The 15,899-nt window shown below is 39.0% G+C and overlaps 2 protein-coding genes across 2 annotated transcripts in view; both read right to left on the bottom strand.

Annotated features, from left to right (window-relative positions):
* CP (ceruloplasmin) overlaps positions 1 to 5,833 on the bottom strand; it is a 35,852-nt gene extending 30,019 nt beyond the window's left edge. Inside the window, exon 1 of the mRNA XM_063306616.1 lies at positions 5,657 to 5,833. Within this exon, the coding sequence (XP_063162686.1) occupies positions 5,657 to 5,811 (155 nt within the window). The 5' untranslated portion in view covers positions 5,812 to 5,833. The remainder of the gene's footprint in view (positions 1 to 5,656) is intronic.
* A 799-nt stretch (positions 5,834 to 6,632) lies between these two features.
* Positions 6,633 to 15,402, bottom strand: TM4SF18 (transmembrane 4 L six family member 18). The gene is made up of 5 exons (XM_063306608.1): positions 14,893 to 15,402; positions 12,694 to 12,783; positions 10,492 to 10,634; positions 9,970 to 10,150; positions 6,633 to 7,587 (listed from the first exon to the last, which is right to left on the bottom strand). Exons 1-5 carry the CDS (start codon positions 15,067 to 15,069, stop codon positions 7,573 to 7,575), a joined length of 606 nt encoding a protein of 201 aa, XP_063162678.1. The 5' UTR covers positions 15,070 to 15,402; the 3' UTR covers positions 6,633 to 7,572.
* Positions 15,403 to 15,899: the final 497 nt, after the last annotated feature.

The raw sequence follows: 15,899 nt of genomic DNA, 5'->3' as shown, positions 1-15,899 counted from the left end.
TCAACAGATGGTGTCCAACTTCTTAAGGACAATCTATCGCACTGCACTGGAAAGAGCATTACTACAATCTCCTAAATCATCACTCTACTGTGGCTGATGAAGTCTTCTTGCAAATCCCACAAAAACAAATAAGAAACGAGCTTGCAGTACCCCTTAGTTTGGAGGAAGTTAGTAAAGCCACTAATCAAATGAAAAATAGCAAAGCTAGCAGACCTGATGGGATTCCTGCTGATGTTTTTAAAGAAGGCGGGCTTGAACTTACACAACAACTTCACAAGCTCATCGATAAAATCTGGATGAGGGAGGAGATTCCAGCAGATTTTAAGGATGCCATAATTATCACTCTTAAAAAAAGGTGATAGGACAGACTGCAGAAACGATTGAGGCATCTCCCTTCTAGCTAAGGCAGGTAAAATCCTTGCAAGGATTCTTGCAAATCATCTCCTATCTATATCAGAAGACATCCTCCCTGAAGTCAAAATGGCTTCCGCCCTTCCAGGGGGACAGTGCATATGATTTTCACTGTGCAACAGGTCCAAGAAAAGTGCAAGGAGCAAAACTGCCCTCCGTACATGGCGTTTATTGATCTGACTAAGGCTTTTGATACTATACTGTGAATTGTACTGCTCTCTGGACCATCCTTTTGAAAATCAGATGTCCTGATAAATTTGTGAAAATCTTGTGGCTACTCCATGATGATATGATGGCAACAATCCTGAATAATGATGGCTCCCAAAGCGATCCATTTAAAGTGGGACCCGGCGTTAAACAGGGAAGTATTATTGTTCCAACCTTATTCTCTATTTTCATTGCTATGATTCTACACCTTGTTGAAGGGAAACTTCCTACTGGTATAGAAATTATATATCAAACAGATGGAAAGCTTTTTAATCTTAGTAGGCTGAAGGCAAAAAATAAGGCAACTACAACCTCTGTTATAGAACTCCAATATGCTGATGATAATGTAGTTTGCGGACACTCAGAGGAAGAACTTCAAACTATTCTAAACATCTTTGCAGAAGCATAGGATAAGTTCGACCTTTCACATAATATTTTTAAAAAAAACAAAGTACTTTACCAGCAAGTTCGAATTAATCCCTTCGCAGCGCCATCAATTCAGCTTGAAGCTGTGTCACTGGAAAATGTCGACCACTTTCCTTATCTTGGCAGCCATCTACCTATAAAAGCCAGTATCAACGCTGAAACCCAGCATCGTCTAAGTTCTGTGAGTGTAGCTTACTCCCGAATGAAGCATAGAGTGTTTGAGGATTGGGACATTCACAGGGAGACTAAAGTGCTTGTTTACAAAGCCATTGTACTACTGACTCTATTGTATGCCTGTGAAACATGGACTTTCTACAAATGCCACTTCCAACTTCTTGAAAGATTCCATCAACACTGCCTCTGTAGAATTCTGCAAAGTACTTGGGAAGATAGGCAGACTAATGTTAACATATTGGAAGATGCAAAGACCACCTGTGTTGAGACAATGATCATCCAACATCAATGTCACTAGACTGGCCATGTTGTTCGAATGTCTGATCATCGTCTTCCAAAGCAGCTACTTTACTCCCAACTTAAGAATGGAAAACGGAATATTGGTGGACAGCAAAAGAGATTCAAAGATGTTCTCAAAGCTAGTTTTAAAAAGTTTAATATCAGCACTGAGAACTGGGAAGTCCTAATTCATGAGCATTTAAATTGGAGGTCAGTCCTTATTAAAGGTGCTATGGATTTTGAAGAAGCACGGGTACAAGGCGAAAGGGAGAAGCAAGCTAAGAGGAAGGCATGTCAAGCAAATCCTCATTGTGACTGTCTTCCACCTGGAAACCTATGCCCTCAGTGTTGGAAGTTGTGCAGATCCAGAATTGGCCTTTACAGCCATTTACGGATCCACCGTTTTAATCCTGGAAGACAATCATACTCGGCTACGAGTGATTGCCAATGAACGAACGAACCAACTATAATGAGAGAGCCAGTTTGGTGTAGTGGTTAAGGCATCAGGCTAGAAACCGGGAGTTCTAGTCCCGCCTTAGGCACAAAGCCAACTGGGTGACCTTGGGCCTGTCATTTTCTCTCAGCCCTAGGAAGAATGGCAAACCACTTCTGAAATCTTGCCAAGAAAACTGCAAGGCCTTGTCCAGGCAATCTCTGAGAATCGGACACAACTGAATGGGGGGAAAAATTACTCTAACAACCAGGAGCTAATTGCTCTCTGATGCTGGCTCACCACAACATTGCTCATTCTTTTATAATAGGTTCCACTGAAGAAGGAGTTGCCTACACCACTACTGCTAATAATGGGGGAGAGAATGAGGAATGAGGAGGAAGAAGGAGAAGGAGGAGAAGAGGAAGAGGAAGGAGGAGAAGGAGAAGGAGAAGGAGAAGGTCCTGTCTTATGTAGCACACAATAGGTTGGTCCTGGGAAATAGTTACAGAAGTATTGCAATACAACAGTTATTTTCACTTGCCTTTTGATCACAGTTGTGCAAATAATTGGACAGCATTCATTGTTCAAGTTCTTTTTGAGAAGACAAAATTCAAATTAAATAGCACTTCTGGCTATTTAACAGCAAAAGTTAGCAGCCAATTCTAAATAGCCTCTGTAGTGTACAGTTTGAAGAATAAAAATTGCAGCAGGTCAATGCTGGATCAATGTTTCTGAAGTGGCTTTTGTTTATGCCTGACTGATTAACCATGCATTTGGGAATCCTGATTTTTTTCTTCAGAATCTGACCTGATTACTTTGTCTGGCCTACAACTTCCATTATTGTTCTTAGACATTGGTCTGTTTTTTAACTGCATTGCATCAACATTTTAGAAGTTATCTTGCCACCCAAAAAACACAACAAGGCAGAGATGAGGGTCCCCCGAGTTGAGAGAACAATGAACAGTGTACTATTCAGTCATCTTGATCACTAGACTTGCCTTTCAGAGTCATCTTGTTTCCTGTAGGGCCTCCCAAAGATGACTTCTTAGCCCTATCAAAGTCAGTAACTTCTCCCTCTGTTCAACAAATCCTCACCTCACAGCATTTAGGTTTTATTTCATTTCAATGTTTGATTCCCAGCAAGCTTGGGAATGCCTGGCAGGCTTGATTTGCTCATAGTTAACCGATGAGTTGCTTTGAAGTCTTGATGGATTCAGAGAACTGTACAATTTCAAAGGCAAACCAATATTGTTACAAACAATCATTTACAAGTTTGTTTTTCAGGAAGCTTTGTAGGACACAAATTAAATTGAAGATGCATGTATGGACTTTCTAGAACTGTACGAATAATTGATATTTAATTGTATGGTTTCCTGTTGACATGGGCACTGTGTCCTTTTCCTTCTTTTTCTCTGCAAAGATAATGGCTTTCATTTAAAAATAAACCTACATTATTACTAAGATTCCTGAGGGCTGAAGCATTTAAATAGAGGTTAAACATGAAATACAAAACATAGCATGCCAAGCCTGTAATTTATCATGTAATTTAACCATCCTCAATGAATTTTCAACAACAAGGGATTTGACCCAGCAGTTCTAACTTTTTTCAGAGACTGAATACAACAGGCCACAGACAATAGCACTAAAAGTCTGGTTTATATTCCAGTCACTGTTGCCTAACTTTTTGTTACATTATGTTTTTCAGGCATTCTTCATACAAGTATTGATCTTGCTAGGACTACAGATCTGAGCTATAAAAATCTGGACAATCACTAGATGATAGTAAAAGGAACTCTGAATTCCCATTTCCTTCTTGCCTGTCTTTTTTTACAGAAAAAAATAAGGCTGATTAATACAGTCCTCAAGTTACGCAAAGGTTGAATGCCAGGATCAGTTTGACTGATTCAGAAATGCTTAAAGGAGTTGTTACCTGCTATTATTGATGCATTCAACCTGAGATGAACTATAAGAAATGCATTAAGAAAATTCAAACACAACGATTTTCTCTCCATTTCATCATATCCAATACAACTTCGGTAACTTCACTCTAATGTATCAGAAACGTCTTGCTCGCCCTAAGAATAGCTGTGGTATGCTGGCTCTTTTCTGATTCTCACAACCAAAGGAAAGGGTTCAGGTTTCAGAGAGGTGGAGCCTACAAGGTGGTGACAGACCATTCACTGCAGTCATGACATCTACCTTCTCTTCTGTCTATGCCAAGACAGAAGAAATATATCCTTGGGCTTTTTGAAGGGGGTATATTAATAAAGGTAATCACTCCAGGATTCACTCATGGAAGGGTTCCATCCAAACTATTTGAAATGACCAGATGTATATTTTTCTTCATTCAAACAGCAAAGCTAATCAGTTAAAATATAATAGCAAGATTTATTTTAGCACTTCAACTTTCTCCACACAGCCACCATTATGGGGTTATTGACTTCAATGCAGAAAAGGCAGTGGAGAAAACAAAACATATATTAATGTAGGAAGGGGGCAGGGAGTGTGCACATACACATACTGTCCCCAGGTTCTCGGGGTCTTAAAAAGACCCTGCTTGCAGGCTGCCTCTCAGTTCCTTTTGGGAAGAGGAAGGGAAACGTACTAAGGAAGAAGAAACCACCAGGGGAAGCAAGCCCAATATTAAGGCCACATGACAACGCCTGGGGGGCATCTTCCTCTGGAATATTGCAAATATTTGCCTGAATGTTTTCCATCCATATTCCTCCTGTGTTTTCCTACCACTCTGTCTATTTATTAAGAACACTGAGGAATGAAAGGTTGAATAGTTTCACCGCAGCTGTTAACTGCTACCACTAGAACCTCTCCAGGTGAAAACCCTAGAACAATGTTTCTCAACCTTGGCAACTTTCAGATGTGTGGACTTCAACTCCCAGAATTCCCAGTTCTGGGAGTTGAAGTCCACACATCTGAAAGTTGCCAAGGTTGAGAAACACTGCCCTAGAATCAAGGATTGGCAGTGCCATGACCATGGGTCCTAGAATACCCATGACCTTGGGAGAAAGCACTTGCAGAACCCCAAAAATGAAATTAAAAAGATAATAATAAAATGGCTGAATCTTGGTGTTTTCAAGTGATATCTCATAAAAGAACATTCCAATAAATGCATTGCAATGCCTGAAAAGGTTACTGATTCATCTCCTAAGCAATAAAATGAAATACCTCTAAATAGATTAGGACAATCATATTTACACTGTTATTGGATAACTTCCTTTCTCTTATGCCACCTCCTGTGTGAAATATTTGGGCTGATCTAGTTTCAGTTTTTGATCCAGTTAGCAGAAAGCACTTCTTCCTCCCACCCCAAAACATGAACATTAATCTATAACTAGGTCATCTTCTGCTTTGTAGAAGTAAATCTGCATCATATACAATACAAACAAAAGTAAAGGTCAGTTTATAATTATATACATCCTACAAAGAAAAAAGGTGGCATGAACAACAGGCGCAAAGAGAGGCAAGGTCCCAATTCCTTATTGTTGTGTGAAGTAACATTTTGGCAGGCGAAACTTATTCTGCAAGTTCAGGTTATGTTCTCTGGATGAAATGTCCTCCTCTGCATGGCTGGCATAAATATTGGGCACTTAGCCTTCTCTGCATCCAGTCATATCAGAATATTGCTTATTAGAAATAACAGAAGTAAACAGTTCATACTAACAAAGAGAAAACTTAATATGAGCCCAATTAATACAAGGTGAGACTTACTCTTCTTCTGAAAAGGGCTTCCCAGATAGGATGTTCTTTGTGCCTGGTGCATAATTCCAATCAACTTCTATAATTCCAATGTAGTATTCTCTGGTTATTGCAGAGACTTGGAATAAATAATAAGCCAGCAAGTGGCATAGCACAGACAGCTTCATGTTCTAAGCTGTTTAGTCCAATGGACTTACCCAGGAACACCTTCTTTATATATCTTCAGTATTTCCTCTTTGCAAGCTTTTACTTAGTTCAACAGCCTGGAAAATTGCACAATTCTTGTCTAAACAAAGACTGCCAGATTTGGTGGCAATAATTCTTAGGCAGCTCAGGGATTTTTGAAACAAAAGGAAAAAAACATTTGTATCACAGTTAATCTTGTTCAAAGGCAAATCAGGTTTGAGAACTCAATATGTGAATTTGGAAAATGTTCTTAATCAAAAGAATGTTAAAAGATTAGAAAGAGTCCCTGCTATGGTGAAATGCTTTGGAGTTTCCCAACAGGACAGCAATCTTCTTCTGCTCCTTCTATTTGATATAGCTGAAATTTCCTGCATTTCACAACATGGGGAATGTTATATTTCAGCTTTAAACTGGAGGACAATGTCCAAAATTCTATGCAGTTAATCATGTATCAGTGCAGTATTATCAAAATTCAGACAAGACTGGCATTACTTGTGAATATTATTGTTTAATATACTTTTGCTTGAATTCTTGGTTGTTTGTGATGCATGACTTAATTGATAATTGGGACAAATTTGGCAACATTATATTAAAAGCTCTACAATGCACTTTGAAGATTTGTTTTAATTTGTTTGTTTTACTAATCCCAATTATACACCTGTTCAGTTTCTTCTGCCATTTTCTTCAAAAGCTGACATTTACAAGGCTGATGATTTGCAGAAACCAAAAATTAACTTCAGCGCAATCACAATTATTACTTGTTAATACATGTAGATTTTTATTAGAAGTAAAAGGGTTCCTGAGCAACTTTATCAATTTTTTATTTTCTGACCCAATTATTGCACAACAGCAATAATTTCCTTGGAGCAGGTAAAAAGGCAAGCTATCACCAATGGGGAGATGATCTGCTCAGTAAGTTCTGCAGAGCTTCAGTACAACAAATGCAAGGGGCATGTTTTCAGTGATTCCAGAAACATTGCAACTGAGCCAGAAATAAAATGGCTGTTGAAAATAAAAGACAGTATGAGATCACAAGTATGTGAAGAGGTGCAAAGTATTTTCAGTTAGGACTGAGTGTGTTTTTTAATTAAGGATACTCCCTGTGGGGAATTATCCAAAGTAAATATAACTGTATTTCATTAAGGAAAATTAGGAAACCCTCAAGTCTTCTCGCTCAATGGGTGAACTTACCCAATGGGTAAGACTGTTCTTACGGGTTTCTGCATGCAAAAGACATTCCCCAAATCTCCTCTCACACTATGACATTTCTCCCAGCATCTGTGCGGAGGGAAGTTTTTATTCAGTTGTGAATAAAATCATGCAAGATCCCATTTCTGATCCAAAATGGTGTAGTCCAGATATATGTTTATCACCGAAGAATGTTCCTGTTGCCATTTCACAATAATGTGATTGCTCAATCAACTAAATATTTATTCATGATATGCAAGTGCTTTACATTATGTAAAAACAAAAGATCCATCATTTTTCAAGGAGCTCACAACTTAAAGATATAACAAATGCAATGGAGGGAAAAGGTATGCAAACGGGCAACAAGAAAAATGGACTTTCCAAAAACTGTACACTTGAGCTGAAGCGTGTGGAGCATCATAAATAATATGTTGGAAGAACATTGGCTTTCCTTCTTGTGTAACACAGAAACAGAGGAACCTGCTTTAAAAATTAGTATCAAAATGTATGCTCAGGAATATGATGGAGTCATGTTGGAGTCATCCCCCAAGACTTTAGATCAGTGCAGGCTGTGAAAAGAACAGAAAGATACAAGATTTTAATGAACATGGTTCTAGGACGTCTTGCAGAGCCTGTGGGATGATTGTGCTGACAGCTGTGTTATTTTTTTTACCTCTGCTGCTGATTTGTATTTATTGTGAGATTGTTGCAATATTGTGTGTTTTTTAACTGTCGTTAGCTGCCCAGAGTCATGATGTTCATATGGGCATGCCATATACATTGAAATAAACAAACAAACAAACAAACAAAGTTATATCCAAACTACTGCAGTCACGATAACTGATTCCAATAGGCACATCAAGATCTCCCTGTGAGTTCAGATTGGCCCACAACACAAAAGCCTCAGATGATCACTGACTGAATCAACATTTTTTAAAATCAGTGGATGTAGCAGTATATGAATACTGGGTCAAAAGTCATCATTTTGAGAATACAGAGTCCACACCTGCTTTCTCCATGAAGTGCCTGACACCCCATAGCAGTGTAATATCACATCACTACTCCTTTTTTTTTTAATTGGGCAGCAAAAGATACCCCAAACTGTCTTTACTGCCATCTAGAGGCTGTTTAGAGCTTTGCAGCCCACTGTTAGCTCTCTTCTTAATTGGTCAGCAAAAAGTCCTAAGTGTGAGCCAGAATAGTGATTAAGACAGTAGAAAAGGGATGAGGAGACACAGGCTCAAGTTATGCACATTTGGGCCCACTCTTAACTATGCACATTTGGGCCACAAACTGTTTTTCAGCCATTGGGTTGCTGCTGTGAGGTTAAATAAAGGGAGATTCCCTGTGTTCTCTTAAAGGAAAGATAAATCTAATAAATAAATAATTATGGCTTGGCATCTGCAGTCAGGCAAGGCTGCAGAAATGGTGGTCTTTGGGCCAGGCCTTGGTTTTGATAACGGAGAGGCTTCCTGTTTCTTCAGCTGCTCTTTCTGGCTACCCTTTTGCCTTGGAGGCAAAGTGGGGTAATCAGTAAGGACTTTAGTATTCTCACAATCTGGTTGTCTGGGTAGAATTGATTTAACCCTTTGCTAATCTGGGTTTGGGAGTGAATTTACCACCTGGGGATTCGTTGACAAGGTGCAAGGGACTTTTTTGGGGGGTGTATCTACAACAAATTAACTCCTCTCCCATTGATCCAGTTGAATCTGTGAGAGGATCATTACTGCTGTATGTGGATTATGGACCCTTCCAGATTAAGCTTTTATTGCACAATTATCCTGCCTTGTTCACAGAATTTTACAGGCATTTCATTGAACTCCCATTTGTAATCCTTCCAATTTTTTCCCAGTACCTTTTCCATCTTTTAAAATTGTCCAAAAATTGCATGTGTACATCAGTATAGACCAGAAGTATTATATAGCAATACTAATTTATTATAAAGAGTGGTGCTTACTAACTCCTGCTCTGTTTGCCAGCAGGAATGGGTAAACAGACCATGAAAGCTCCTTCTGTACTTTGCTTACCAAGTAATGTGATCTGGAAACTCAAACCTGAGTCAGAAACCATGAATTGTTCTGGTCTTCTAACTTCTGGCTAATTAGGAGAGGCAAACCAGAGATTCAGACTAGTATGTCATGATGAAGGTACTATGGAAGGAAATTCCATAGGGTTTGTTTGTTTTTTTAGCTTTTCTCTCTCTCTCTCTCTCTCTCTCTCTCTCTCTCTCTCTCTCTCAGCCAGGGCCGCAACTGGGGGGGGCACCAAAATGAGCGCTGGGGGGGCGCCAAAATGGGTTCGGAATCCATGTTTGCCCCGTGTGACACAGACCCTAGCTGCAGCCCTGCTCTCAGCACTAAGCAGTTCATTCACAGTAAGCTACAATTATGAAGCATATTGCCTTACCTTTGGTTTGGCTCACATAAAATAATAAACCATAACTGGTTTATTTGTTTTTGGTTTAGCATATAATTCTACCCATTATGGATTAGTATGTGTGTACCAAGTCACTATGGTTTGTTCAGCTAGTCTCAGTGGGGGAAAAAAGGCACTTGTGTGAACTTAGCTAATGCCTTTTGTTAGTTAATAGAATGAATTTTATGTATGGCAGGATCCTATGTATGCTACCTTCTATATTTTCTGTAGGACATCTTCCATAAACTGGATCCTCTCAGGTGTATAGATGTCAAGCCCTAGAATTCTCTGCAATATACATGCTAACTAGGAATACTGAGAGTTGAAGTCCACACATCTGAAGATGCCAAGGCTGGGAAGGCTGTGTTAGAATGCAAAGTGTAGGGAGGCAAAGCTGAAGATGCTGGTCCTCTTAGCTATCTATAGACTCTATTAGAGCCTATGTAGAAGAAGATACAGCCTTATATGGAGGAGCAAAAATAGCATAAGCAGTTATGGTAGGTAAAAAGAAATGTTTGTGGAAATTGTTCTCTTACCTCAACATAGATGGGATAATTTCCACACAGGATTTGCTTTAGTTCTGCAATTACTTTCAGAAAGCAGATCAAGATTTGAAGGCCACTAAGAACTATCAGAATAGAAAACAAAATGATGTTCCACTCCACTACATAAGCAGGCTCAGTGCATTGGGACCAGGAAGTATGATCCGTGAGGTAGCTATCAGGGGAAACAGTAGCATAAAGAAAATGGAAGCATATTATTACCATGAATGTAGGTAAAAGGCCTGTCAGGTGGTCCTACCACACAGTTATCAGCCCAAGGACTCTTTGTCCATCCATCAGAATTCCAGAGATGAATGCCGGGTGGGCTCAAGAATCTGGAAATGGGCTTGGCTGAACGAAGCAGTTTTGAAAATAGAAAGGAGGCACAGTCCCAAGGCCAGCACCTTGCAAGGTCAGAGGGCCACACCAGCTGGCCATGGGAGGGTGTCATTTTAATATTTGGTCTAGGACATGAATGCATCTAAAGTTGGCCCTGCAGATAAGCCTGCTTCTTACCTGCCTGCAGTGTCTTTGAAGGCATATTCCCAGCCAGCTGGGGTTTTGCAGTACGGGCCTTGCACTAAGCCCAAAGCAGATATGATCAGACTGTAGCCAGAGAATGCAATCCCTAGTAGGGAAAGCACAACAGAAATGAAACGCTGCATTAAAAGAAAAAGAAGAAGCACAGTGAGAGGGAGTGAAAGGATTCCATCATTACAGGGAACGAACTATCTACACCAGTGTTTCTCAACCTTGGCAACTTTAAGATGTGTGGACTTCAACTCCCAGAATTTCTCAGCTATCATGGCTGGCTGGGGAATTCTGGAAGTCCACACATCTGAAAGTTGCCAAGGTTGAGAAACACTGATCTACTTCCGTAGATATATCTTATCCTTTTCTCAACTTAAGTATACAAGGAAGTATAGCTACTGCTGGTATATGCATGCTGCATCTCTCCTGATCTAATCAGAGAACATTGCTGATGGATTTATGATTGTGACTTGTGATTAGGCAAGGCTGGAAGTCATGAGTATCCTGCCTGAGAGCCGCAAAATGGTACATGTGCTCCCAGCAGCCTCCCTTGTGCTGACCAGTCTCCCTTTACCACTGGCTCTATATTTTTTTTAAAAAGCCATTTGATTTTTTTAAAGGAGGAGAAGCTGTCATGCTACAAAGCAGAATGCCTTAAAAAATAACAGTTTAAAAAAAACATGATGGGCAGTTGCAGCTTTTTGTTTGGAAATACACCCTATACATAAAGAAGGCAAAAGTAAACAGAACTAGGACAGGATGTGCTTTGCAACTGATTCTGTCCATGTGGCATTTTGTGAGTCTCATCATACCATTTTGCAAATGCCAGATGTACCCTTCAGGCCCAAAAGCTTGGACTCCTGGCCAAACTTAGAAGCAAAGCTCTTTTCTAGCTGTGTTTGGGATGATATGCAAATGCAGTCCTAAAATGTCATGAATTAATGTAAGGTTACTTTATTACTATAACTCTTAGCAAAGAGTAGGGTGAGTGTAGACTGGTAGGCAATAATATTTGCTTCTTCAAATGGTATCTTCTCTGCTGAAAGTAAGCTAGTCCAAACTACTTTTCTACCTGAGAAACAGAACCAAATGGAACATACTTCTCTCCTCTAAATTATTGGGAAGTTTAGCAAACATTATTTTGGCTATGAGCAAGAAAATTCCACAAGCACCTCTCCCTGTTGCTACCAGTCAAGAAACACAGCCATTCAGTATTTGCTCTTGTTTATTATACTGAAAATCATGACATTTGGTTGCCACCTATGTTGCCCAGTGATATGGGCAAATATGACCTATAGCCATGTAGGTGAGTTTGTAGCAGTTTTGAATCAGTCTCTCAGAATAAGTTCCTAGTCACTGCAAGGCATCCGTTCTCTTTTTAAAAATTAACTGTTGTTCATGTACTTATATTTACAAAATCTTATTCTCCCAGCTTACTTTGCATGTCATTAAGCAAATATGTCACTCCATATGAGGTAGGCTGACTTATTTTTAAATGGGATATGCCAAAGCTGACCTCTCATAACACACCCAAACAGATCCCTAAACTGTCAAGACCACGTAGATCTCACTGAGCTAAGCTCTTCATGTGATCAAAGGTGACAGAAAGGGCAACATTAAATCATGCTTCTTGGCAGGAAGGCAGTGTGATTGTTGTAGGGATAGCTTTAGGGAACTTGCACTGCTAAGGCTGAGCGAAAATATGGAATTAAGGAAAAGATTAATTGTTCATTTAAAATATGATGACAGGCCAAACAGAGGTCTTTGTGTTGCTTCCTGCTTGAGACTGTGGTGCACCCTATTTTAATCTTAACTAATCTGGACTAAGAATTACACTAATTGGTCTAATTGATTTGGAGAACATAAGGCTGCAAACAGCAGTTAACAGATGGAAGTCTAGGGCAGAAATTTTTGGCAACAATTCTAAAGCTATCTCTATTGATAGTGGTATAAAAAACACTGGGGGAAGTCCATCTATTCCAGAATAGTGGCCAGCTATTTTTCCTGTTCTTGTTTGTTTGCCTTTGCAGATTTGCTGCAGAAATAAAAAGAAAGGAGAGAGGCCCTTTATTTCTTATTTACATCACAGAATAAGGAAGGAAGCATCAGCCAGTGGGTCAGAAGAGTCAGAGCAGGAAGGAAGGTCTTTTTAAGCAAAAATGCTACATTTGCAAACCAGATACTCACCCTATATGTTCTGGTGCAACTTTCACTTTGGAAGCATTTATAAAAGGTATCCCGGTCCAGAATTACCAAAAGTGCTGCCAGCATAAGAATCTGGAAGACAGTAGGGAAAGCACAGAAGATATCAAGTCCGATAACATTAAACTCACAAAATCCAGAAACTGATATAATTCTGATTAGATAATGCATGATGTTGAGTAGCTACTTTGCACCAAATTTGACTGAAAGCACAGAACCAAGGCATGTCAGAAATACATGATTCAGAAATAAACAGAAGGAAAATATATGCAACTTATGGTTGTCTTCGTGTTCCTCACAGTCATGGATGATTATACAGGTAGAATGTATGCACAAACATTCAACTTATGCTGAACACTGCCAATAGTTTTATCTTTTGAATATGGCATAGTTTGCTGGTGCTCCCCTTACCATATGATGAAAAGTGTTTTAAAATATAGAACGTATAACATTAGCTTTTGAAAGACACCTATAAAAATAGCAAGACAGAGACACAAAAAGATGGATAATTCCCAACAGGAAATACTCTAATTTGCACTGGTGCTCTAGATGTAATAGAATTGGTACCAATGGGGCTTTTTTTCCCCCTATGTTTCCTGTACAGTGGAGGAAAAGCTTGGTCTTTGTTCCAGTCATGCTTGCCAAGGAAAAGGATAAACCACCCTTCCTGATATCAGAACTATCAGATACTTTGCATTTGTATTATATTTAAAGAAAAAAATCCTAAATGTATCTGTATCAGTTTAGAATCTATAGGGAATCTCTAGCTGTAAAGTTGTTGCTGAACTACAAATCCAAGCTCTCTCCACCATTTCATGTACTGGCTGGGATGCTGGGAGTTGTAGTCTGGATACCTGGAAGATCACAGGTTCTAGGATGGTATGTTCAAAGAAGAAACTGGCATATCCCAAAGGATCATCCTGCACCTAAGAAAAATTATTTTATAACTTACTTTAGACAGACCAAAGAGCAAATAAAGTAATCTCTTGCATTGTTTTTTTTTAGTAAAGTAAGTTGGGAAGCCCACATGGTAAGATCTTCATGGGTGCTCAAAAGCATACTGTATATAGAAGCATTAGACTGGAGCGAATGGCTATGTAACATACCATCTTAACCATGTGCTAGTTACAAGTTAATAGATTGTCTTGGAACTCTACCAGTGGCAGGTGAGTCACTTTTTAAGAAATATTCATATTTCTTTTTTCTGTGCATTACTTATTTTCACTTAGAAAATAGTTGTGGAACCCACATGAATGTCAGGACTCAGCACCATGTGAAGAAATACTAAGGAAGGGTTTTTTAGGCAAGATCTTTATTGTGCAATCGCTTTGCTTAAACGTGGATTTTATGGAAGAGCCAACCAGGGTCTCTTTCATTTATAATGCACACATGTTTTCCTAAGACTTCCTCAATCTTTTTTTTTTCTTGTTAAGGCTCACAACTGCATTCATACAACTAAAAATTAGAAGTGAGGGAATTTTATTTCTTAGATATCAAGCACAGACATTCTTGAGAATGTCCTGAGTATCCAATCAGTCCTGCAGCTGACTTAAAGGAAACTAATTGTGGATAGCAGATTCTAGTATATTAATTTTGAAAGCAAGCCAAAAGTTGGTTACCACAAACTCCCATTACAACCAATTAGACACAGAGCCAATTTTTGTATTTTTTTAATCAAAAGTCAGGCATCTTACCAAATTCAATAGTTTTGGAATATCATTATTGTGAAACACAAACATATACATAATAGGAAATTTGGATAGAAGCTTTTTGAAATAAAAGAATGAGTGAAGGAATAATGTTAGCAGGACTCCATCCCAACTAAATTTCACTTGTTTTGCATGTCTACATTAGTAAGAATTATTGTTAATCCAAGTCCAAACCATTATTAGATCAATCATACAAATCTATATAATGACCTACAGTAAATATGATGCTTAAACCATCTGTGAGGAAAAAAAATAACCAAGTTACGTTAAAAAATACCTCTACCAACTTTAAAAGACTCAGCTACTGACTTGTTGTGTTTGGCTCTAGACTAAATTTACTGCTTCTAAAATAAAGTTATTACTTTGATTTTGTTCTTTCCTGGATGCCCTCCTGGACCATCTACCATCTCAAGATCAAACCGTCCTGTGGAGAAAAGGAAAGATGCCTTTAGCAAACCAGAGACGCCATACTTACCATAATACCTGAGAAACAGATTCCTTCAAAATACCACACATAGTTGGTGAGATTATTGCTGGAGGCGTATGAAGATTTCCCATCAGGAAAATATAGAAGAATATTTACAACAATACTCCACAGTGCCAGGGGGATCAACAGGCAACTCAAACAGCCGCTGCAATTTTGTAAGCCCATGTCAAAAGAGCAGAGAAAGCAGTGGATAAATTCTTTCCCAAGTGTTCAAAAGCTCTTGCTTTCTTGGTTGAATGGAGTCATTTTGCATTTACAAGAATCGGTTGCTGGGATATGTTTCTTGTCTGACAAGTCCAGTGCCTGGCAAATAAAAGTATTGCTGTTGGTAGAACAATAGACAAATAGCACTGACTGGATTCTTGTCTTATCCTGAGAAGTTGGGGGTGGTGTGGGCGTTCCTCTGAAGAACTTTGCTTCTAAAGGGAATTCCTTATGGTTCTACTCAGACACCTCAATCAATCTTAGGAAGACAGCATTCATCTGAAAGGAAAAAGTAAGAATGGATTCTGTGTGTAATCAGGAAATAGTGACTAACTGCTTTTTGTCTACATAGCAGCATGTAATCTAGTTAGCATTTAATTGAGATGTACCCATCCAACCTTAGGGTTTGAACCTTACTTGGAAATTTATACACTGGCACTAGGTGAGAAAGGAACCCAAACACAACATGTACTATGCTCATGAGAATGTATTTCAATCTCATTTAAAAGGATGCTTCCCTTGGTACTATTCCAGGGTTTCACATAGCCCAGAATAAGATTATTGTTTCATAGGCTGAAGAAACTTGGGATGTTCAGTCTGGAGACAAAAACACACAGGGCAGGCATGTTACCCATGTTCAGATATATAAAGGAAGCTACAGGGAAGATGGTCAAGACCTATTTTCCATGACCACAGAAACCAGGACCAGAAATAATGGATATAAATTGCAGCTACCTAGATTTTGTTTAAATATAAGGAAAATCTTCCTGGCAATAAGATTGGCATAACAA

This window comes from Candoia aspera, chromosome 6 (genome assembly GCF_035149785.1).
Source record: "Candoia aspera isolate rCanAsp1 chromosome 6, rCanAsp1.hap2, whole genome shotgun sequence".
NCBI classification, from domain to species: Eukaryota; Metazoa; Chordata; class Lepidosauria; order Squamata; family Boidae; genus Candoia; species Candoia aspera.
Note: the sequence above shows the minus strand (reverse complement) of the source record. Positions and strands in the feature narration are given on the sequence as shown.